Source organism: Pongo abelii, chromosome 4, assembly GCF_028885655.2.
Source record: "Pongo abelii isolate AG06213 chromosome 4, NHGRI_mPonAbe1-v2.0_pri, whole genome shotgun sequence".
NCBI classification, from domain to species: domain Eukaryota; kingdom Metazoa; phylum Chordata; class Mammalia; order Primates; family Hominidae; genus Pongo; species Pongo abelii.
The window spans coordinates 184788053-184813240 of record NC_071989.2 but is presented as its reverse complement, the minus strand read 5'-3'; the positions used below and the strand labels follow the sequence as shown (position 1 = coordinate 184813240).

Sequence of the window (25188 nt, the reverse complement as noted above, 5' to 3'; positions counted from 1 at the left end):
CAGGTGCAGCAACATCTCTTTCAACAGAATTTGCAAAGCTCCATTCACTGAATGCTTGGCATGTGGTGCTCAAAGCATGTGCAGGACCCCATGTACTCTTCACAACAAGCGTGGAGATCGGAGCAACGCTTATCATCCCATTTCACTTGCGAGCAAACACTCAGAGGGGTTAAGTGGCTTACTCAAGATCACTCTGCTGGGTGACAGAGCCGTAAGCACATCCAGCACTGTCTGAACACTCAGACATGATGCTCTGTGGCTGTGAGCACAACAACAGCCTCTGCTCTGGTCAGGGGGAAGGGCTGGATCAGGGTGAGCTTCACAGAGGAAGTGATGTTTGAGCTGGAGCTTGAGGGAGCTCCAAGCTCCCTAGAGCACCAAGGAGGGTAAGGGCACCATTCATCTCAGGCACCGGGGGCAGAATATGCAAACACCAAGAGGATGGTATAGATGGGGGACTGGGGCACTTGGAGCACAGAGGTGGGTGTGGGTCTGATCAGTAGGTTGAGGCCACATCACACAGGGCCATTTGGACAATCTGGATGTTATCCTATAGGCAGATGCCTTCCTGTAGGCCTTTGGAGGGCTGTGGGCAGGGAGTGACATGGTGAAGTCTGCATTTTGGATGCGCCTTGGAGGCAGGCTCAGGGTGGCGGAAGAGGGTGCATGGAAGGAGAGGGGTGGGGGCTGGGAGACGATTGCGTGGCCATGGGAAGGGCCCAGCCAAACTGAGAGGATTGGGACCTAATTAAGGCAGGATATTAGGGTGAGGGTAAGGGTGGAGGGGGTTCCGGAACAGTTCTGACTCCTCACCAAGGCCTGGGAAGTGCCTGTGTCCGGGAGGAATGCTGAGTGGTGTCTTTTCTTTGGGACCCCAGGCTTCTGCACGTGGCCCGTGGGGAGGAGGTCTCCCTCAGTGTCTGGGGAATGAATGACAGGTTGCTGCCCACCGTGTGACTTGACAGCATTCTCAGGAAGCGGCACCCCGAGGGGCTCGGGGGAAGGGGTGTCAGAGATGGTGTGTGTGTGCACGGGGGGGTGGGGGGGTGGTCCATGGGGACCACTCAGCCCCTGGGGCTGAAGAATTGATTCTGGAAGGCAGGGAAGCAGAGTGATCCTGGAACCCCGAGCCCAGTCCAACTCTGGCTGCAGTTGATTTCTGGAGTCATCTCCATGGTGTCCTGGCCAGAAGCCAGGGTAAAATTGAAGATTTTCTGGGGCCTCGAGCTTTGTGGGTTGCCTCCTCCCTGGTGAGTCGGTGCCCCTGTTTGTCCCTGGTGGTGCCGATGGACAGAAGAGGACAGACAGAGAGCTGCTGTACAAGGTCTTTTTCTTTGTTGTCATGGTTGATTTTGTACATCTCAGCATTTGCATCATACAAAGGGGGGAGCAACAGCCATGGCTTTTGGTCAGGTTCAGGAGGGCTGAGGGGGTGCTCCTCCCCTCCCCCCAGGCACTGACACATTGAAAGGAAGCAGAGCAACAGTGACACAGCACTAATGTGGGAAAGGGGATCCCCCGCGCGGGCAGGATGGTCCATCTCACCTGGGTCTCACCAGGACTCCCTGCTCCCACCCAGGGCCAGCAAGAGCACCTCCCGTTTTCTCCCCAGTGCAGAGCGTGGGGTGACAGGAGTGGGACTGGAGCAGGGGACATTTGGTGGGAGGCATGTCCTCAGGCCTGGGAGCCCAGGCTGACCCCAGCCTCCCTGTGCAGTCAGGGGCCTGTGGAACCCTAGAGGATGGAGCAGGTGGACAGCAGGGGTGGGCAACCCTGCCAGCTGGGTACCAGGGCTATTGGGGTTGGGGGGTCCACCCCACTGTACTCTAGCCACAAGGCTGTGGGGTGGCTGCTTTGCCCACCAGCTGTCCCCCTGATAGGGGCTCTGGGCTGCAATACTTCTGTATCTTCCCTGTTCTCTCTCTTTGTCACACACACCTGGGATGGCATCTCGACTTCCTGATTCCATCTGGAGGAGTACCCTGCACAGCTTTGCAGTTAAGGATACCTTCTGGGAGCTTCTGGATTTGGAGGGGAGGACGTCCATGTTTGGAGATCCTGACCTGTCACCAGTGCCCAGCCCAGGGCAATCCACAGCTGCCTTTTTCCTTCTCTCTGGCAGCTCCTCCCAGGCACGGGAGCCTCGGCCCTTCCCTTAGAGCACACACGCTCACCTCACCTGGTGCACGCTCCCTTGAACCTCATTCTTTTTTCACCCATCTACAAATGATTGCTCCTTCCTATTTTCTTATCTGGGGGTTCTCTCCCTTGTGTGTCGTGTGCGTGCTGAATTCTGGGGCCACTCCTCCCCTGTGTTGCACATTCATTCCCCTCCCATCCAGTGGGTCACACACACCTCACCTCCCAGGTGATCCTGTGAGGATCCCACCCCTGCTAGAGCAACTCTCACGTATTCTGTGTACTACGTGCTCCACACAGGCATGGTCTCTGGGCCACACATTAGCTGCTCTCCACAGCCAGGTCTGCGTCAGTAATGATAGTCATTGTGTTCCCCTGGGCCTAAGAGTGATCACTTGGCAGTGGCTGGAGCCAGGTGTGTGCCAGGCAGAAATTTTCTCCTATACCCACCCCCAGGAAGACCTGAAGTCCTGCTGTCCCGGAGCAGAATAGAGGGGTCTGGGACATGGACCCAGACTAAACCAGCCGTCCTGGAGGGCAGGCATCAGGGTGGGGCTGAAAGCCCCAATCCCACTCTGGGAATACAGGGGGACTGCACTGTGGAGAACACCAGGGCAGCCCTCTGAGGGTCTGGGGTCCCTCCGGCCCACCTGGGGTATCTGGTTCGACTGGGTTCTCTTGCTCATCTGAAGCACCCTGTGCCTTGGTCTCTGCTACCTATCTGGTACTCTTTGTGTCCTGGCATCACTGTCGAGGTTTGAAGGTCCCTGTCAAGTGGCAGAGGGGGACCTCTCTGAACACTTGTGTCCAAGTGGGGCTCACACACTGGGACTGGGGAGGCCTGGGGCCCCTGGACTGGGGCCTGCCTGTCTCTGGCCCAGGACCCCAGGGTTCTTGAGAATGACCATCCTGCCCAGGATAACAGACACAAAGAGACAAGCAGACAACAGGGGTGCGAGGTGGCTCCCCATCACAGACACAGGCACAGACACAGACACAGGCCCCCTGGGGGGCTGGACACAGGGGCACAAGGTGGGGGCGGGGGTGCGGGGAGGAAGGTAGGTCCAGGGAGCTGGAGCTGTCGAGGCCCTGCTCCCCAAAGAAGGGACAGACCAGGGGACTTTTCTGGTTCCCTAAACATATGGATTGTTTTGTCTCGTGTTTAAAGTATTGCAGTCTAACTGATATGGCTTTACCTATTGGAAACGGACAGAGAAGACACATGTCTGTCTCTGAAATAAAAGCAGAATCCACTAAAATGGAAAACCTGCAGAATGCAAACTGGGGCCAATGGGAACAAGGGCTTCAGGGGCAGGCAAGTCGCCCCCTCCCTGGCCCCTGCTTTTGGGATAGGCCCTGGCGGGGGCCCAGCATGGCTTCCTGGGGCACTGCCTGGGTCCATCGCAGTGGGATTCTGAGGACCTCAGGCAGGAACCCCCCAAGGGTGGGAGGACTCTAGGCCAAGGACAAGGTCTCCCATTGGAGGTGGCCAACTGTGACCAGTGGTCTCAGCGCTGGGAAGGGACATCTTACCCACGTTCTTTCTCCCCAAGCACACATCCATGCACACAGCTGTCTTTTCAGACCCCCAAACATGCACACGGCAGCCTTCAAATATCTCTGAATTCTCTCAAACACACGCTTCTACAACACCTAACACATACCCATCACTCCCAGTACACACGCTGTTTTGAAAACACATTCTTACACAAGCTAACATGTACAGCCTCTAAACACATGAGATGGATAGCACACACATATGACACAATTTCAACCCAAATACACCACCTCAATCAAGCACACAAGGCTAACATACACAATCTGTAACACCTAGATATGACGACTACAACACACACAATCTCTGTTGCAGTCTCTGCCACGCACTATCATGCATGCATGGATACAGTTTCCTCCCTCATTTGACCCCTCTTCCCTCACCATCCCCACACAACTGACTGAGCAGAAAGCTTTGATAATTTGAATGGGGGACAAATGCCAGTCCCAGACGTCCCAGAGGAGAGTTTGTCCTTGGCCGATGAGATGAATGGATGGACGCCTTCTGTCAAGTGGGAATTGGCTTCTCACCAAAGGCTTGGGGCTTCGGCCAGGAAGGGTCCTCCTGGGGACCATGGGGCCCTGGAAGCACATGGACAGGACGGGGTGGGGAGAGGGGTGGATAGGAATGGGGGCAGCTTGGCCACACCAATGGGGGTATTCCCCATGGCATAGACCATCGCTGCCCGATGGCTCCAAGTGTTTTCTGGGGGCCTGGGCAGCCCCTTGACTGAGCAAGCTGGGCCCAGCCTGGCAGTGGGGGCCCAGGACCTAAGTGGGGTGGGGGTGAGGAACAAGGGGCTTCCCTACCTGGGGTTCCTCCACAAATGAGCTAAAGTCCACAAAGGATCCATTTGGAGGGACCAGCTTGGCAGGGGCCATGTCTCTCCAGGTGGGGGCTGGGGAAGGGGGTGCCCCTGGGCTGGGTGTCACCAAGGAGATGGAAGAAGGAGAGCCCCAGCCTCCCGCCCAGATCCCAGCCTGGCCAGACCCGGGGCCTCTCAGCCTGGGCCTTCCCGGGACAGGCTTCCCCTGACTCCCTTCCTCAGAGCCAGGCCACTCAGTGCCCCTGCCCTGACCTGGGGGCCCACTGAGGGTTAGAGGCCGAAGGTCAGCATGCTGGGCAGGGCTGGCATGTGTCATTACTTTGGCTGGCTGGGGACAGTGGTCCTTCTGGCAGTGGGGAGCAGGAAGGAATGTACGGGGGTCACCACACTAGCACGACCTTAGGCTTCCTGAGGGGGCCCCCCGGCCCCTGCTGGGGAAAGACTGTCCTCCCTTTTTCAAGCTACTTGGGAGTGGGGTGCAGGTGGATACCCTGGGATGAAGGGAGGTGTGAGGGAGAGCTGAGGGGGAGAAGCCTCTGGCCGGGGAAGGGGGGCAGAGGCCAACTGAGGTTTTCCCCTTCAGAATTGAGACTTAACCTAATAAAAAGAAAAGAAAGAACCAAAAAGAAGTAGTAACAGGTGGAGTGGGCTGGGGCAGGAGGCCTGGTTACTTCTTGAACATGTCCTGCAGCGGCCCGGGCAGGTATTTGAGCACCGTGTCCAGGATGCTCTCCTCTTCCTCCTCCTCCTCGTCCCCGCAGCCCGCAGGGATGGCCTTCTTGGGCCGGGTCAGGCTCCCCTCGCAGGGCTGCTCCAGGGCTGCTTTCTCCTCTGCTTCCTTCTCCTCCTTCTTCTTCAGCCCATACTGGGGAGGGGGAGGGCAGAGACGCGCATGAAGCGGGGCGGGCAAGGAGACAGCGCGAGTCTCATGATCATGCAGCACTGGCTGAGGTGGCCAGGAGTACTTCCCAAGCCTCAGTCCTGTCATCAGTAAAGTGGGGATAAGGGTGTCTTCCCTGTAGGATGGTGCCTGGTCCTCAGTGGGAGAGACCATACGTGGGGTTTCCTTTAAAATTAACACCTGCCCATCAGAACTTCCTGCTGTGTTGAAATCCCCAAAGATCTGAACACATGGCGTTTGCTCATATATTTTGAGCCAAATTTTGGTGACGAATCTGACTTGAACCAATGGAAGACTACTTCTAGCCTTTATTTATTGCACCGCACTAACAGACATGCACTGGACTGTCTGGAGTAGGGTGGCAGCCCCAGACCCGCTGGGAGGGACACCTGACAGCACAAAGTGCTTAGGACACTGTGGTATTTTTCGAACATTCCCAAATTCATAACTGCACTCATTTTTGGTCCCAAAGATCTGCAGTACGAAATGGTGGACCGTAGGGTCCACCCTCTTGGAGTACCTACTACGCGCATTCTCTTACTTAATCCCCAAAAGGATCCCTTGAGGGAGGTGTCCTTGTGACACCCATTTTGCTGATGAGAAGAGTGAGGCTCAGAGAGAGCTAGGGCGAAGGTGAGAGCTGGGATCCAGGGGAGCCCCAGCAGGGGCTTTCGCTGAACCGGTTTTACCCGCTTGTGGCCCTCCCCAGGGCGGGTGGGCGGAGCTGACCTTATCTCTAATCTGCTGCCGGACCTTCTCCCGCTCCGCCTCCATGCGCGCGTGCTTGGCTTTGCGCTCCTCCTCCTGCTGCCGCAGGGCCTCCTGCCGCTCCTCCTCTTTTTTCTGAGCGTCGGGGTCCTTCTCCTCCTCTCCTCCCAGCATCTTCCCCATGTCCTTGGTGGCCCCTACGAGGAAGGGGTGGGAGGGAGAGGGCGGGGTCAGCTAGGGGTCAGGGCTGGGGAGAGAGGGGCCGGGCGGGCCGAGGCCCCCTCCCACAAGGGTGGGACCCGCTGAGGACGCGCGGAAGGGCGCTGGACCTCACCTCCAAGGGCCTGCTTCATGACGAAGTCCATGCCGCCGCTTCTGGTTAGCGTGCCCTAGCCCACGGCAGAATTTGCATGCAGCGCTCCTGGCTGGCCTGGCTCGGGAAGATGTGACAATCTGCAGAAGAGAATTGGGAGTCAGGTGGGAGAGGCCTCTGCACAGGCAGGGCGGTGGAACTAGACAGACAGCAGCCTCACCCTGGTTCAGACACCAGGCACCCATCGCTCTGAGGTCAAGACCCAATGCCCTGCTAGAGGAAAAAGGAGATGGAAGAGAGCGATTTACTGGGCAGACACGTAGGTGCTGCCAAACAGCTTTTTGAAAGCGGTTTGGTCCCTATTTTAAAGCCTTCACCTTGACCCTATTGTTCAGATTTGATTGAAGCCAGCAGCATTGGAAAGAGCCTGGAACTTGGAGTCAGGCTGATCTGGTTTCCAACGCCACCGTCATTTCCTTATCTGCCATGGGACCTTCAGCAAGGCCCTAACCTGCTCGAGTCCCCAGTTTCCTCCTCTCTAAGCGGAGATTGGAGGGGGCCCAGCCTGGGCCACTCATCAGCCCATCAAAAGACCAGCCGGTGTTACTGCCCCAGCCAATCGGAGGCAGCTGAGCAAATGAGAACAGCCAGCTTGGATAAACAGATCCTGACTTTTGAAATTAGACAAATGGAAAATACGTTATTTTTATTGTAATGTACATGTAATTTTTATGTTTTATAGCTTAATATCGATTTTTATTTTGAATTTCACGTGGGAGTGTTGGAGACATTATAATCTTCTGGGGGCTTAGGGCTTTTAAACTACCTAGCACGGGCCTTGCAGGCACTCAGCAGACATTAGCACCCTACTCCTCTTCCTAAATCACCGACTTTCAGTTTTTATTATATTTTTTATTATGTTTTTGCCTCAGAAGGGTTCTCCAGATAAAATCTTAATGGGAATCTCAATATGCAAAATATGTAAAAGTGGAACTCTTCCAATGGAGGTGGTGGGGGAGGAAGAGCCTTCCACCTTGGCCTCCTTACCATCTTCCCCCTACATCCCTGAGAAGCTGAACCCTAGTGCTCTAACTTGAGATTTTCTTTGTATTTTAACCATTCAGTTCCACTGTTCTTTAACAGACACAGAACTCTTTTCAAGTGTAGAGGGGACATCCGTGAGCTATCCAAAGCGTGAAGTAGCTTCATGGTAAGCTGAGGCCAGGCCTGCTCCCCAAGGCCTTTTGTCCCACACAGCCTTGCAAGGAAGAAAAAGGGTTCCTGGGAAAGGGTGGCAGATATTGCAGCCTTGTTGGGTTCAAGGCTGGATATTGCAACCTGGCTGAGTTCAGGGACACTGGTTGTTCTTTGATAGATTTTCTTCATTTCTCTCAAGATGAGAAGTCATATCGGTAGACTGAGATTATTTCATGATATGGGGCCCAAGAGTTTATCTACGTGATCAGACCGTCTCATCTGATAGGTTGTTTTGGGAAGAGAAAGTCATGATGTGCAGGAAAAAAAAAAAAAAAAAAAAAAGCAAAACACAAAACAACCCAGGGGCTTTGGCATCAGACACACCTGGTTCAAAATCCAGGCAGCTATACTTACTGGCTGTGGGTCCCTGGGCAGGCTTCAGTTTGCTCCCTGCAAAATGGGGGAGTATTAAGGTCGCCCTTGAATGGATGTTTGAAGGAGAATGAATGATACCGGTCAAGTGCCTGGGGTGTTGCAGGAACTCATAAAGTGTCAGCCGTTGCCGACTACATATTTGTGGAACAAGCCAAAAAGGAACAGGCTTTCCATGCTTTCTAAGAAATGCAAGAGAACCCACCCTCCTAACCCCGAATTCTGAGTTTGGAGGTTGCTCAGCTCAGTCAAGATGTTTTCGTTCGATTTAATACATTGTGAAAAAACTTCATTTCTAAGAACAGGAAATGAACAATTTAATAATCAAGTGATTTCAGAAACTCTTGGGTTCCTACTCTGTGTTTACATAGAGCTCAAGGAATTACCAGGTGGCAGTGGGAGATGCAGGGCTCTAATTTGAGATGTTCCAAATTGGTGGGCAGGGCACCCGGGCTTTAGTTGCAGCCTCATCCCTAACTTGCTGGGTGATTCTGACACGTCTCTCTCCTGGATCAGATGATCTGCCAGGCCCTTTCTCCCATGCCTCTGTTGAAGCAGTCTGCAGCATTTGAACTGCTGACAACCCCACTGTACCCTCAAACCTCCTTCTCTCTTGGTTCTGTGACTCAGTTCTTTCCTGTCCCTGCTTCCCCTTACTGTTTCCTCTCCTCTCCTCTTTTCTTCTCTTCCTTTGCCTTTTCTGACTCCTCTTCTTCTTCCTGTCTCTTCCCCATGACTCTGACCTCAGCCCCTGCCTCTTTTTTCTTTCTAATCTTTCCCTGGGAGAACTCATCCATTCTAGGGGTTTTAGTGACCACTGACACGGATGACACCCAGACCTCTATATTCACTCATCCAGCAAGTATTAATTGAGCACCTACTATATTCCAGTCAATGTGTTAGGCACTGGGGATTTACAGGAAATGGGACAGACAAAGCCTTGCCCTCATGCAGATTACATTCTGAGGTATGTATGTGTGTATGTGAGTGTGGGGGTACATGCACACATGTGTAGGGAAATAAGCAATAAATAAGTAAAAAAAAAAAACAAACACATTTACCTTCTCCTGGATACCCTTTCCTGGATGTCTGTGGGCACCCCTCAAACTTAACATGCCATTTCTCTATCACCAAACTATCACCTTCTCCAGCCACCTCTGCTTGTGGGCATGCATTCATCAGACATTGTTTACCACTGCCACCCCTCCCCCGGTTTGCAAAGTACCTCTACTCACCACTGAGTCTTCTCAATGCTTACATCCCTGTGGCTCTAAGTAGCTTTTCTTCAGCCTGCTGGGATTCTTTATCTGAAATTCCCAAGTCTGCCCAAAAATCCTGCTGCCCAATCCCAGCATGGACCTCTGAGCTGTTAAGCAGTCTCCTGTTCACTCTGTCTACACTCTCCTAACCAATTCTCCTTTTCTCAAGGCGCAAACTACGACTGCCTCCTCCCTCTCAGCAGGTGACTTTCCCTCCACTTCATGGGCCAAAGTATAAGGGGTCTGAGCTCTGAGGTTAGGCATGCCTGACTCAGATCTTGAATCTGCCACTTTTTAAGCTGTGCAATAGTGAGTAATTGACCTAACCTCATTGATACTTGATCTTCTCTATAAAATGAGAATTATAATGCCACTTTGAAATTTTAGAAAACACATGCTGGGTGCTCAGTAAATGGTTGTAATAATCAAAACAATTAATGTCAGTGAGTGGGAGCTCCTGTAACCTCCCCTCCTTCTAGCTCCTGAGGAAGAAGTCCTCTCCTGGCTGAAGCCAATTCATCCACCTGTGCCCTAGATTCCCTCTCTTTGTACCTCACCACTCCCTCTTCCTCACATCTTCCATCCCTCTCCATATGTTGCTTTTATTCCCTCCCTTCTCTAACTCCTTCCCTAAATTCTGCGTTTCCCTTAATCCCACCCCTCTCGCTTTGTGATGAAGTGATCTCCACATGGTATCTCCACATCTTCACCTCCCAGTCAAGCCCTGCCTCTCTGTGAGACCAGAGCTCTGCTGCCTCTGCAGGAGCCCTGAAACTGCGGTAGTCAGTCGCCAGAGGCTTTCCCATTGCCAGATTCAAGAGGGTCTTCAGGACCGTCATCCTCCTCCGTCCCTCTGCTGAATCACATGCTGCTGCTGACTCCCTCCCCCCACCTTTTCCAGCTTTCTGGAATCTCCTTCTGAATTCCATGACACAGCACTCTTGTGGTCTTCATCCTACTTCTCAGATAGGTCTTCTCTCTCTTCTTTGCTGTCTCCTTTCCTTTCCTTTAAAGTGAAGATGTTCTCCAAACAAACTCTCCCCTCCTGCCTTTCCTGCTCCTCTGTCTCCCTTGGGAATCTCATCTACCCCTATTAGTTTAGTGCACTTCTTTAGCCACAGATACCTCCCTCTCTCTGCCTCCCCTCCCCCAAACCTGCACATTTAACTCTCTGCTGGATGTTGTCACATGGATAATCTCAAATTCTATCTGTCCAAAGATCAGTCTCATCCTGGCTTTCCCCACACACCCATATTTTTCTCTAGCATGCCTTGTCCCAGTCACCTCAACTGAAAACTCTAGAGACAGCAAATTCCTCATTCATTCATTCATTCATTCACTCAGTTGCTCATACTACAAATATTCCTTGAGTGCCTGCTTTCTGCCAGACACTGTTCTGGGTGCTGGGGCTGTGGCAGGGAACAAGGGAGTCCCAGCAGTGGTCTCATAGCATTCAGTTGGGCTGGGGAGGTAGAAGCTGGATAACAGATCATGCAAGGAATTGGTGAGTAAGATTGGGATGGGGGTGCAAAGGGAGAATTCCAGGGAGAAGTCCAGATGCTGTAGCTTTGCAATGCTGCCTATATCCCCACCCTCCACTCTCTGACTGCTGCTAATGCCTTGGTTCAGGACCCAGAGATTCTGGATTTATCCATAACCTCTAACTGTCTCTCCCTCAGCTCTCATCCAGCCTCCACATGGCCGTCCAATTAATCTTCCTAAAGGGCAGATTTGCTCATGCATACACACCCTGCAATGGCTCCCCATGGCCTTGTTAAACTGATGCGAGTCCTTGTGCTGACCTTCAAGGCCTGCACAGTCTAGCACCCGTCTTCCTTGCTGCTCGTGTGCCACCTCTTGCACAGGGCTCTGCTTAGCACGTATTATTTCCCAACAGATACTCTTTCTGAGAATACCTGGGCATTTGTGCATGCTATTCCCACAGCCTTGGAACCTCTTACCCTCATCTCTGCCAGTTCAGATCCTGGCTCCATCACTTACTAAGTAACCTTGAACAAATGACTCAATGTTTTCTCATCTGTGAAATGGAGACAACAACACCTATTCCCAAGGCTTGTAGTGAGCATTGAATGAGGTGATGCAAATAAAGTGCTCAGCCCAGTGTTGGCACAGAGTAGGTACATATTATCTAACATCACCGCAGTCATCATTATCATCATCAGCAGCACTGATTTCCGAAGATCCCTCTCAAGCAGCACTCCCTCCATGCAATTTCCCGGATCTCCTTGGCAAGATGTGAGGGCATCTTCCCCTTTGGAGACCTGTGGCACTTTCTGGAGCAGTATTGCCTGCCTCCAGTCATGCTCTCTTTGTCTGTTTGTCTCTTTGTCTTGCCCTTCCTGGTTACTCTGAGCTCCTCTCAGGACAAGACCAGTATCTTGTTTCATTTCTCCTGTCCCCAGAATCGGCTACATGTCCTGGTACATGGTAGATCCTGAGGACGTGTGTGCCGGGTTGAATTTAACGTGTCAACGAGTGCATGAGGGTGTGTGCGTTGAAAGCATGACCCCGTGTGTGCAACTCTGGACTTAGACATCGTGTGAGTGCGTGCGTATGTGCAGGGTGTGTGTGTGTATGTTTTGCCATACGCCTGCGGGAGTGCTGAGGTCCAGCAGGTTGCCGGCAGTTGAGGATTTGGGCCAGGCCGCCAGGAGGCGCTCCTTAGCGATTCTGCGGGAAGCCTTGGTCTATCCCTGCGCGGGAAGGGGGGTGAGGGTGGGGGGGTGGGAGTGGGGGTGGGGGGGTGGGAGTGGGGGTGGGGGGGTGGGAGTGGGGGTGGGTGGGGGATGCTGCGCTGGGGGAGGGGAGGCCGGGGGCGGCGAGGGATGCCGTCGTAGCACCAGGTTTCCGTACCTTCAGTGCTCCGGGGACCCAGGGCGCGCCTTCAGCTTCCTTCACCTCTCCGACTCCCTCCGAGCCCGTCCCAGCCCAAGCACCGACTCAGGCTCGACCATCTGAGCCCCTGGAGGTTTTCGGGACTGGGCCCCGCCATCTGACAAGCTGACTAGGGTACCTGCAGTGGTTGTCCTTATGGCTGTTTTTCTGTTTTTATGATTCAAGTCTGGGCTATGTTCACCGCAACTCAATTCAACACTCATTTGCTTCTGGCAGGGGACTACGCCAAAGGCAGTGGCAGAGACAGGGGATGTCACTCCACCCCCTCCCCCCGCCCCGTCCCCACCCCACGGCCCGGGATGGGAGACGCATGGGGGAGGGGAGGGGCAGCGGAGGATGGGAGGAGGTAGGGAGCCGGCTCCGGCTGAAAAGCGGAAGTGGCCGGGGGTTCCCGTTTCCCCGCCAGAAGAGAGGACAGGAACCCCGGCGCCCCTCTCCTGGACCCCCGCGGAGACCCACACCCCCAGCAGCTCTGTCCTGGATCTCCCAGTGGGCCATGGAGAGCGCCCCTTCCCCCAACACACATAGCTCCAACCCCAAGACCCGGCCCGGTTTCAAACTTTGCTGGGGAAGGGGGCAGATTGAGGCCCACGAGAACGAGAGCACAGAAGGGGTCGTTCCCGAAGACTCCAGGCGGCGGGCGTGCGCTGCCCAAGCCGCGGCTCCTCCCGGAAAGGGACAAATAGTCCCCTTGGTTCCCCATCCCCTGTCGACGTCTACGTTCTCCTCCCCTCCACCTGTGGTCTGTCCGCCCCCCTGCCGCCGCCCTCTGACTCACTCCGGGAGCACGAACTGTACCCCTGGGGGCGACTCCCTCCCCCGGGGCGAAGGGTGCTCCGGCGGGCTTCGGGTTAAGCACAGCCAGAAGTAGCTTAGATCGACGTCCCCCACCCCCGCGAGCTCAAAGTTGTTCTCTGGGTTCAGACTTGAGTCTCCGCCGCAGCCGGGGCGGTCCTGGCTCCGGGACCCCGGCCGTTCGGGCTCTGCCCGGAGTCTCCGGCTAGGGCCCAGGCTTCCCCTTAGTTCGCAGCTAGCTGCCTGCTCGCCGCCCCTCGCAAGGAGCTGTCCTTTCAGCACCAGGGAGAGCGCACCCGGGAGTGTCCCCTCTACCGCCTCTCAGTCCCCATCCGGCGCCCAGGCAGCCTTGGGGAGCTGTCCCCCCGAAAGCCGTGCTCCCCAGCTTCCCGAGCTGCCCCAAGGCCTCGAGGCGAGAGCCGGGACCCTGTTGCCCACAGCCCAGCTCCGCCCTCCCGGCCCTCAGCCAGCACCGACCTGGCGGTCCCTGCAACCGTCTGAGCCACTGCAGGGCTCCGGCCCGACTCCACGAGGTGGTTCCTTCTGCTATTCCAGCTCCCGCCGCCGCGTGCAACTCCGCCAGGCGAGCTGGGGCCGCGGCTTCTGCCGCGGGCGGCTGCCGAAGGCGCCCTCCAATCACGCCCCTCAGCCGGGCCCTGACGTTCTACCGCTCCCCTTCCAGATGGGAAATTCAAATCTCTCTCTCTCTCTCTCTGTCTCTCTCTCTCTCTCTCTTTCTCCTCTCTCTTTCTCTCCCTCCCTCCCCCCTCGTCTCCTCCTTCTCTCCCTCCCTCCCTCCCGTCTCCTTCTCCCTCCATTCCTCCCCCTCTTTTCTCGCTCCCCTCCCCTCTCTCCTCCACCTTACACTGTTCTCCTCCCCCTCGCAGACGCCCCTGCTGTCTCCCTGCAGCCAAACATCCTGGCCACAGCTCCAGGCCCACAAGCTTGCTGCTCCTGAGGAGTGGTGGGGGCAAGGGGTGGAGGAAGGGTTCCTTAAAGCAAATCTCAAAGTTCGCCTCCTTGGGAAAGCCCTCCTTGGTTTCTCCAGGCAGAGTGGTCGCACTTCTTGGGGCTCCCGCCACTCCTAGAAAAGCCCTTGCCTCAGCGACCCCTGTTCCACCTGTTGGTTTGCCTCTTGCCTTTGAGCAGCTCCAGGACTGGACCTTGGCCGGGTCATCTTTGCAGCCCCCCAGCACAGTGTCCAGCCACAGGAGCACTCAGGAAACACTGATGGAGCTTGTGGGCAAGACCCTCGCAGTGGGTCAGGAACCTCCACTGTGCACCCAAAGAGAGAAGACTGATGCAAAACTGCAGTGGACCTTAGGCAAGCCACTCGCCAATCCCTTTGAGATCTGATATCCTGTGAAGAATAAGGACTTCTCTGGCAAAATTTATTCTAGAAGGCCATTTCTTTTCCTCCTATGCCCAAGAAAGTAAACGGACTTCCAAGAGGCAGGACAACATCTCCTCCCACCCCCAGCCTTTCCTCTTCCCCTCACACTCATTTTTTTGTTTTGTTTTGTTTTATTACTCTCTCCTAATGAGCCTCTTTATTCTGCCTGCCATCTTTCGGCTCCCAATTGCTCCAGCCCGATGTGTAGGAAAATGGCTTCAGAGAGGAGGGGCCTTGTACAAGGCCTTTGAAAGATCTGCAGGAGTTTCACATCCATCAGGGTATGTCAGAGTGGAGATGGCTTCTCCTTCTAATGGGATGGCTTCCTTCCAAGGAAGGGGCAACAAGAGCTGCAGAAATGTGATTTTGTTCCAATGAGGGGGAACTTATCCCTTCACACACGATCACAGCAGAGGCCTTAAAGCAGGAGACCCCCCACAAGTCAGAGGCCATTGGTGAACCCATCCTCGTCACCTGGAGAATCACCTTCTGAAGTCTATGTCTGTTCTCCCCTTACAGGCTTGTGTAAGGAAGGCCCCTCCTTTAGGGCTGAGTTCCATGTTTAGCACTGTGTTGGGCCATCAGCATAGAGTGCTTATTCTTTATTTTTCTTCCCTTTCCTAGGGCAGATACTAAGAGGGGGATGGCAGTGGCAGAGAGGCTCTTTGATTAGAGCGACTTAGACTTTCCACTAACGCCTGAGGGGAGTTCTGGGCAGGGAGATCTGACATCATGTCATTTCAAGTGCACAGTCCTCCCCGTCCCGTCTTTCTTCATGTGCTTCAAGAACATGCTTAGTAAATGGGACCTGGCTGGCAGCACTCTGGTTACAATTGGGGTTTTTCCACAACTGGTATTGCTTTTGACATGGACTTCAACTGAGCTGGGCTACAAATCTAGTTGAGGCTTAAGGAAAATACTGAGCTCAGTTATGGACACCACACTTTAAGATGGACTTTGACAAACGTGAGTATGTCAACCTCGAGAAGGGGCTAGTTTGGTGGTGGGCACCTGGAAATCAGGTCAAATGAGGGCAGGTTGAAGGATTTGAGGATCTTTCACCTGGAAGAAAGAACGCTGAGGGGGCATTAACCCCTTGAAGGGCTGGCAATTCCTGCTTAATTTATAATTCCCCCGCTTAGTAATGTGCCTGGCAAAGTAGATGCTAAGGAAGTGCTTGAATGGATGAATAACTGTTGTAGCGGAAGAGTAGTACTATTGCTTTTTCTATTGCTGGCGATAGAATTAGGGCAATGGGGGAAAGGTAAAGGAAGCAGGCAGAAGCTCTGAGAGGAAGAACCGGCTCTCCATAGGAGCTGTCCAGCCATAGGACAGACTGCCCTGTGTGGGGTTATGGGTTCTCTATCTCTGGAAGATGGCAGGTGGGTGAGAGGCTGGTCCAGCTGATGGCTAAAGCCCCCTTTGAACCCAAGCATCTCTGAGTCTATAAAAAACTGCCTAAGCTGACATGAACTGTGTCTCACTGCAGAAAATCTTACTGGCGAATAGGAAGACAGCTCAGCCAAGTTTTGGTGACTTCATTTTGTTGCACAATAAGGGGTAAATCATGACACTTTAGCCATTAAAGGTGATGAAGAGATGAGTACCTGCTCCCTATTCAGTGTTACCAGCCTTGACATGCTTCCCAAAGGCCCTAATATTATTGAAAAAGTTGCTGAATATCATAAGCCTTTCCTAATGATTAAAATACTACTACTAATAGTGAATATTTGAGCTTGCATTATGTCTCAGGTGTTAACTTTGGTGCTTTATATAATTTACATTTTCTCATTTAATTTACACAAGTGCTTATGTTCAGGATGGGAAAGTTGAGGCCCAGGGAGATAAAATGAATGTTTGGCAGAGCCAGGGTTCCAGACCAGGCTTGCCTGACACTGAGTTCTGTGGTCCTTCCAGCACATGGGGCTGCTTCTCTCCTGACACATCCCACAGCCTATGGAAATGTAACTTTTGCTCTGCAGATATTTTTTTACATTGGCATTTATAGTCTTCCCTGTTCTCCAGTTTCTCACTAAAAGAAAAAAAAAAAAAACCTGCCACGAATTCACACCCAGATCGGGGTCCTCATGTCATGTGGGTTGCCAGCATTTCCTTCATCTCCTGCATCTCTAATCCAGCAGGAGTGCAAACAGGCCCAGCCGCAGATTCTTGCCGAGCCTGCTCTATAGACAGCTTCTAAGAGTCACCTGGTAAAATATAGATGTGGCTCTGCTTCAGGTGACTTATCCTGGCTGGAGCTGAATTTCCACTTTTATTTATAAGCCCCGGGGTCAGGAGGAGGGGTTCAGATTTGAACAGATTTGTAAGATGTTATGTATATGCCTTGAATGTTCAGTAGGAAGCCAATCAAGAGAGCTAATGTTAGTACTTTGTGTGAGGATCGAGGAACAATGTGTGAGGAATGACAACTGTCACAGACCATAAACGTGGTGATCAGTGAGAGAGCTTGCATAAGGCACCTGTCCAAAGGTCAGCCCATTTCTTCCCTGCAATTGCCTCAGCCCAGAGGGCATCCTGGATGCCATGTGGGAGGTGAGGGGGTGTCTAGGAAATGCCAGGCACCAGCTCTGATCTGGAGCTCGCTGGCTGGTCCTGAGCTTGCTGGGAGTTACGTTGGTGGGTGCAGGGAGACATTCAAATGCTCCAGACACTGGCTTCACATCCTGTCATTCTAGTGTAAGCCTGGAGGGGCAGAGTTGGTCTTGGTTTGGGAGGTTGGCCATGTGCCTGAGGAAACAGAACTGCGGGGGTGGTACGCAGAGAAGGGCTCTACGCCACCTTGCTCATCTGATGAGTGCCTTCCCTTTTGTCACTGACAATGGCCGGGTGCCATCACTTTGAGGGTCCCATCACTTTGAGGGTCCCAGTGTACCTCCTTCAACATGGAATGGCATGGTGTGAAGGCAAAACCATAAGTGTGCAATGGTGTATTTGAGTGCCCAGCAGTGTGGGACTGTGCAGGTGGGAGAGTGGCAGCACTCGTGCAGTGACACAGGCACTGTGTGTCATCATCAGTGTGTGGCAGGGCAGGCGTGAGTCTCTGACTCTCAGTGTGTGGTGGTGTTTCCCTCCCGATGGGATATGACTCCTATGTCAGTGTGTTGTTGGTGTGTGATGGTATAGACCTACGTGGGGTGTTATTAGAGTAGAATAAGCCAATGGCATTGTCTGTAAGGCAAGAGTACCACATAGAGCTGTGCAGGTTGTGTACTGCACAACCACAGAGGGCACCATTTACATAGGCTGTGCCAGACACAAAGGCTCTGGGGACGTGTCACCATTTCTGTATATTGGTGTATGTCTGAGTGTTGCTGTCAGCCAGGAATGCCCCAGGTGATAAGGTGTTACCATCAGTATGAAATGGTGTAGTCCTGTGTAACCATCAGTGGTAAGGCTGCAGATATGAGTGTGCCACAATGGGCTAGAACATGTGTCACTGCTATTGTGTAGGGCAGTAAGGGTGTGTGTGTGCAGCCAGGAGCGTGTCATTACCACTGGGCAGGTATGCAGGCAAAATGTGTCACAAATAGTGACTGACCCCTCCTTGTCTATTCAGCCCCCACTAGAGGCACCCTGATTAATCCAGCTTGCTGGCTTCTATCCCACCTGGGAAGCTGCAGAAGCCCCAGCACCTTTCATTCTTATTTTATTTTTTTAGATACAGGGTGTTGCTCTGTTGCCCAGGTTGAAGTGCAGTGGTACAATCATAGCTCACTGCAGCCCTGAAGTCCTGAGCTCAAGTGATCCATCTCAGCCTCTTGAGTAGCTGGGACTACAGGGGTGCACCACCAAGCCTGCTGATTTTTATTTTTTATTTTCTGTGGAGACAAGTTCTCACTATGTTGCCCAGGCTAGTCTTGAACTCCTGGCCTCAAGCAATCCTGTCTTAGCCTCCCAAAGCTCTGGGATTGCAGGCAGGAGCCGTGATATCTGGGTTCATTCTTCACTTTTCTCAGAAAGAGGGTACCAGGCTCAACATATGAACTCTGACTCATTGGTTGTGCGTGGAGTCCATGCGGAAATTCCTTGGGGGAGCCCCTCCCTATCCTAAAGCCCTGCCCCTAACTCAGAGCCTCTCTCCCAGCCCAGCATCTGCCCAGCAGCTCCTCAGAGGTCCTCTGCCAGCCTTCATCCCGTCCCACCCTCCCAGATTCAGGCACTCATTAGCATGTCAAAGCAGTCGTCTCCCAGCCCACACTGTAGCCCTGTATATCCCCACATGGTTAGCTCCCCTCATCCTGTGCTTTCCTGAAACCTTGCATTTTCATGTCTGCAAATCAGTCTGCAGTCTTCTTGCCCCCATCCTATCAAAGGAAGAATATTTTGGTAGTAAATCTTCCTCTCTTGCCTCTGGTTCTTTTTCCAACTCTCATTTATGACTTCTGTCTCCTCTCCTCCAACCTCAGTCCTTTCAACTCTTTGAGATGTGTTTGGATATCCCCGTCCATCAAGAACTCTTCTCTGATGGCTTCTCCCTAGAGCCAGCCAATGACCCCAGCCAAGCGTCCTCATTTCTGAGTCCCAGCTCTGGACTTGCCCAGGCACAATCAGTGTAGCATCAAAGTTTGCTTTCCATGCTCTCGAGAGGGTCCCACTCCTGAGTGTCTGTCCACCCTCAGGACGCTTGGTCCCTTTTCCTCTCCACCTGTGAAACCCATGCTCAGAAAGACACTTTTTACACATTAGAATCCTCCTTAGCCACAGGGAAGTAGAATAACAGAGTTGCAGGACACTAGAATCATGCAAAAGACCATTTTAGAATCACATTTAGAATCACAGAATTATAGGCTCCCTACAACACGATATGTCAAAGAGTAGCCCACTCCTACTCAGAACCACTGGAGTGGGGGACTTGTTAAAAAATTGCAGATTCTTGTGCTGCATCCCACATGGCACAAACCAAAATCTCTGACACGGAAGCCCGGGAATTTGCATCTTTTGCCCAGCTCCGCAGGTGTTTCTGACACATCGACTGGTTGAAAAACCCTTGCCCTGGGTCTATAAAGTCAGAGAATCATAAGATCCTGGACGCTCATCTTACAGAAAAACTGGATCGTGGAGCCATAGAATATTTTGGGATTCATGGAAGCTTCAGATCAACCAATTATACACATTCACTCACAACTTTAGCATCTTAAATTCTACGAATCTCAGTGTCAAGAATTGTGAAGTTGGAAGTGACCCTGGAGTGTGGAGTGTGATTTTGTTCCCGTTCTAGGAGGAATTTTTAGTTTCCAGGCTTCCTGTTCCTTTTGGAATGGAAAGCTTTTTCCCTTGTCCCTTGAACGACTGCCTCTATGGTGTCGCCTACATTTGTGAAGATAGATGTTCTTTCCATCTTGGTGCAGAGGCAGTCGGCAGAACCCCTGCATTTATGGAGTAACTGAGCTGGAAATGACTTTTACTTTCCATTTAGAACCAGCACACACTGGCCCACAAAACAGATCTTGCTTGTTGATAAAAATGAATTCAAAAGGAGACTATTGCTGTCTTGTTAAAGCAAGGATATTGGTTGAACATGGACAACAGAGGTTAATAAGCTTATGGGGCCTCTGGTCGAGGAAATGAAAGAGAGAGAGAGTGCCAAAGGGCAGAGGAATGCTACTGGAGATTGATAGACGAGTGTGTGTGTGTGTGTGTGTGTGCACACACATGCGTGTGAGTATGTGGTCGGGGGAGGGTTGGATGAAGGGAGGCACTGAGGCATGCATTAAAGAAATCAGTGATGAAAAGAGAACTTTCTGGTCATCTAACCCAGTGTCCTCAATTTACAGATGGGGAAACAGGGTGAGAAAGGGGAAAGGACTTTCTCAAGGTCACATAACGAGTTAATGAAACTTCTCACTCTAGGTAAGTATTCTTTTTTAGGTATAACTCAGCGCCCAGCTCCACACGTCCTAAATACCTCCAGTGTGCCAAGCGTTGCTTTAGGGACGTTACGGATGTCAACCCTTTAAGCCATATGACAACCCTATGTAGCAGGCATTTTTCACTCACTCATTCTCTTATCTAACATATATGGAGAGCCTACAGCACCCCAGGAGCTCTCCTAGGCAAAGGTGTACAAGAAGTTTCAGAGTTTCTCTTCCCCCACTTCGTTCCACAGTGAGAGTTGCAAATGCTTCACGGAGAGCTAACACACGGACCAATTCACACTCTCCAGATCCTTTCAAATCCAAGACTCTGTGATTTGAAGCACTCAGAAGCAAGTGGGAGACAGATGCCCGCAAACAGTCAGTGACCATACAACATGTTAAGTGCTGTCTTAGTGAAGAGGGAGCTCTGAGGAGGAGAATCAAACACACACAGCTTGCAAGCCAGATGGAATTGGAGGCTCAAAGCAGGGAAGGGGCAGGGGTGGCTGGCACCCCCGGCTCCTGATGCACGAAAGCTCTGGGGCCATCCAAGTCATCTCAGAGGTTTCATGGTGGTGGCAGCCATGGGCACTGGCCACATAAAGACAGGGAGTTAAATCTCACTAATCCTCTACCCCTTCCCATGGTGTGTGGCTTTTCCCTGAGACTGTGTCCTATTGGTGAAATGGGGGAGTGATCCCTACCTCCCAGGGTGGTTGTGTAGCTCTAATCAAACAATGCTTAGGAAACAGCAGCATAGCCTCAGCAAGTATTAATTCCCTCTTTCTCTCTAACACCCAGGCAAGGCATAGCATTCTCTTCTGGAGTTCAGGGCAGAGTAACCACTAGACAAAACCTCCTTTTATGATCCTCTTGCTCAAAGAACTCTGCCTCATAATCTCCCTGCATGTATTTAAGTTGGAATGAGAAAGAAAAGAATTTAAAGCTTAGAGGAAAATGGGGGAGATGGTTCTTCTTCTTTTTACCCCTTTTCTTGGCTTTCTCCTTGCCTCTCCTGCACATGAGGGCCTAGGATATTTGTGTCCTCCAAAATGGGAACTGTGTGAGGGAAGTCCAGAGGGGACTTAGACTTCAGGCCTAAGAACAGGAGGAATTTTCCACCCACAAATTTGAAAATGGCTGCTCTGGGCCACTCAACCTCCAGTTGTTTCTTCCTGGCAAAAAAACACAAAATAAAACAAAACTCCCTTTTATTTGGCAAACAAGAAAAGGATTGGGGAAGTCTTGGGAAGATGAAGCCAGGGAAAAGCTTAAAGGGCAGAAGAGGAAGGGATTTTCATCGACTGAGCCTCTCGTGGGGGAAGGTGATTCATAATCTTTATCTGATTTAATCCCCAGGCCCTCGCCTCCGTTACCTTAAATATCATTATCTCCACTTTATATTCAGAGAGGGATATTCAGACTCAGAGAGGTTAAGCCCTTGTTCAGGATAACACAGCCAAGAAGCAGCAGCAATAGCATCTGAACTTGGTGTGTCTCTCCAGGTGGCCACATTTCCTGAGGGAGATTGGGGGTTTCTAGAAGCCGAGCCTGGGTCTGCAGTTTCAAGGTAATTAGTCCCAGAGTTTGGGTGATCTTGCTAGGGCACCCTATATGGCGACCTCGCCATGGGCTGATCCTTGATGGGGCTGGGTGTTCTAGGTCTCAAGGTGACCAAAAGTGATGGAGCTGTAGGTCAGGGCTCAGAGCTGTGCCCTAAGGACTTACATAAGAAATTCCCTCTGGGGCAGGCCTTTGCGCACTTCCAATCAGCTTGGCTCAGCCCTGTTCTCAACACCAGCCTCGGACCACTGCTCCTGCCTCTGCTCTTACCTTCTTCTTTACTTTCTAACTGGCTTCCAGACCTGTAGGAGAATCAGAGCTTTCTAAAACACAGAGCTGACTGCATCACTCCTCTCCTTAAAACACACCATAGTCACAGCTTTTTGGCCAACTCCTTCCTCGTGTGGCATCGGCTTCGGAGGAGCCCACCTGTGTATTTCATTTGGACCCATTGGTGGTGGATCACATGACCTGGGCTGGACTGATCAGCACATCTGGTCCCCTGGGCCCCAGAGATCAATTGAGGGCACATGAGCAGAGAGGGTCAGAGAGACTCCATTCTGGGTCTTATACTTTTGTCTCTTCCCTTTGTTTCTTGTTTAAAGCCACTTCAAGGATCCAAAAGGATCCTAACTAATACAAAATCCTTTAATGTCTTCCCATTGCCTTCAGTATAAAGTCCAAGCTCTTTAAAATGGCCTTAAAGGCCCTTGGTGATCAGACTCTGACTGCTTTCTGCAGTCTCATAGTAGCCACTTGTGCCCCATCAACACCAGATGATTTACAGTTCTTGGATACGCCACAACCTCAACCATGTTTCTGAGCTTTTGCCCGTGCTGTTTGCTCTGGGTAGAATGCCTTTGTCTGCTCTGTGCACTTGGCAAACCTTTGCTTTGACCATCATGGCACAGCTAGAGCATAAAAAAAAAATGTAATTTGGGAAACAGGATGGAAGCACCCATGTGGAACCACCCATTCACCCATGTGGACCCCTTCATTGTAGCACTAAGCTTTATACTTAAGGTTGCTTTCTTGGCTGACTTCCCTACTAGATTGTGAGCTCTTGGGGGATGGGACTCACTGAAGAGGAGGGAGTCCTTTACTTAGCAAACACATACTGAGCATCTACTGTATGCCAGGGACTCATCTTGTTGCTGGGGATACATGGTGAGAAAATACACAAATTTCTGTCTCTTCTAGTAGGAGAAGTGGGCACTGCTCAAGCAAACACACCCAGGGGCAGGGTGCTTTCAGCAGGTGCTGGGCTATGACAGAATAAGACAGGGGCATGCTGGCTTCATGTCTCTGGGCTCAGAGCCCAGAGAAGGGTCAGGCCCAAAACAGGCCCCCTCAGGAAGTGGCTGTTTAATGAATGATTAAGGAACATCCCCAGACACCCAGGTGGCCCTCTGCTTTCTTTTATGACTGTTACTCAGGACTCTACCAAAACCTCTTTGTTAGTGACTTAGTCCTAGTTAGTGACTTAGTTCCAGCCTACACCCCCTCTTGAGGGGGTCACAGTTATATAAATGACACTGGGGTGCATCTGTGCAACACTCTCCTTTCCCAGTGGGAGCTGAACAAAGCAACATTCTCTTTGACTTCATAGGGCTGCTCTGTCCCCACCTGGGTCCAGCGTCAGGAAGCCGCTGTGCTCCCCTGCCTGACTTTGATCAAGGCTCTCCCCGCCTCCAGCTTTCTAGCCTTCCCTCTGCTGTCTCCCTTCTAGGCCTATTGCCAGCCCTTTGATCCTCTCTGTGACACTCCACTGGGCCTTTGTCTGGCTCCATTAAGGCGGTGAAGCGTCACCCTGCTTGGGTCACTCCTGTGCTCAAAGGCCTTCGATGACTCACCATTACCTGCAGCATCGAGTCCAAACCCAGTAGAGCCCCTCTTGATCTGACTTCTGCTTCTTTTTTCAACCTGTTTACCTCAACTCTTCTCCCACATAGCGCTCCCTGCTGCAGAGCCCTCCACACCTCTGGGGTGCCCTTTTTACCCTATGTTTGGTTGTCTCCTGCTGCTGGATCCTAAGCTGCTTGAGAGCAAGGGCGTGCCTTGCTCATCCCTGAATCCCCAACATCAAGCCCAAGGCTTTTTTGATTGTGGATGGTCAACGAATATTTCCAGAGGTAGAATACATGCCTGGCATTGCCCCACCTAGTTGGGGTTGAAATAACTTGTCTTGGCCCATGGCCTTGGAGGTCCCCATCTCAGGGGCAGGATTTGCAGACTGAGGCCACTTTCTGGATCACAGAGCATAATAATAGCTCTGGCATCCTTGTTTAAATCTTGCATTTGCCCCTTCTGAAGCTTTTTTTTTTTTTTTCGGATTTCTCACCCACACACATAACCCCATGAGTTCCTTCCATGCTCTCACTCTATCACTATGGCATTATGTCATTGGGATGTTTCTGGTGTAATTCGCTGTGGTCATAATACGTTTTTGACCTGTCTAGTGTTGCCTGGAGTTCCTGTCTTCTTCCACCCTCAGTCTTTGTGGTTTGGGTGGGGTTGACTCTATGTCCTACTGCCATGGGTGGGCATTAGATCCATAGCTAGCTAATTAGAGTACTGGATAGCCACCTGGCCATGGTGATTGGCTCTAGGATGTCAAGTGACACAAGCTAAGCCAATGAGAGTCAGCTCTGGGACTTTAGCTGGAACCAATAGGAAAGAGACTTTCCTTCCTTCCTTCCTTCCTTCCCTCCTTTCTTCCTTGCTTTCTTCCTTCCTTCCTCCCTCCCTCCCTTTCTCTCTCTTTCTTTTCTTTTCTCTTCTTTCTTTCTTTCTTTCTTTCTTTTTTCTCTCTCTCTTTCTTTCTTATTTCTCTCTCTTTCTCTTTCTTTCTCTCTCTCTCTTTCCTTCTTTCTTCCTTTCTTTATTTTTTTTGAGACAGAAGCTGGAGAGCAATGGCACAGTCATGGCTCACTGCCGCCTAAAATCTCCTGGGCTCAAGAGATCCTCTGCTTCAGCATCTGCAGTAGCTGGGGCTACAGGCTGGTCTTGAACTCCTGGGCTCAAGTGATCCTCCTGCCTTGACCTCCCAATGTGCTGGGATTACAGGCAGGAGCCACTGTGCCTGACCAAAAGGAGGCTGTATGTATGGGATTAGCAGGGCTGGCAGAATGTGGGACTGAGCAGCTGGTGACTGGTTTGCCACCACCTGGGGAGGGCCTGCCCGAGGGTGATGCCAATGCGGAGAAGCACACAGCTGAGAGAAGGGCAGGAGACGAATTCCTGATGACAGTGTGTGAGGGCCCAGGTCCCGGCTCTGCTCATGCACTTTTCAGTTATGTGAGCCAATAAATGCTG

At 52.0% G+C, this 25188-nt stretch overlaps 1 protein-coding gene across 5 annotated transcripts in view; it reads right to left on the bottom strand.

Moving 5' to 3' along the window:
* Nucleotides 1–5089: 5089 nt before the first annotated feature.
* CPLX2 (complexin 2) overlaps nucleotides 5090–25188 on the bottom strand; it is an 82927-nt gene continuing 62828 nt past the window's right edge. For 4 of the 5 annotated variants that reach the window (XM_063724410.1, XM_063724411.1, XM_054556264.2 and 1 more), the window contains 3 exons: nucleotides 6464–6582; nucleotides 6151–6326; nucleotides 5090–5385 (listed from right to left, as the gene is read on the bottom strand). In XM_063724410.1, the coding sequence (XP_063580480.1) occupies nucleotides 5188–5385; nucleotides 6151–6326; nucleotides 6464–6494 (405 nt within the window). In that variant the 5' untranslated portion in view covers nucleotides 6495–6582 and the 3' untranslated portion in view covers nucleotides 5090–5187. Of the gene's footprint in view, nucleotides 5386–6150; nucleotides 6327–6463; nucleotides 6583–13518; nucleotides 13778–25188 lie in introns of those variants that run through there. The other variant, XM_002816233.6, reaches the window with a different exon arrangement.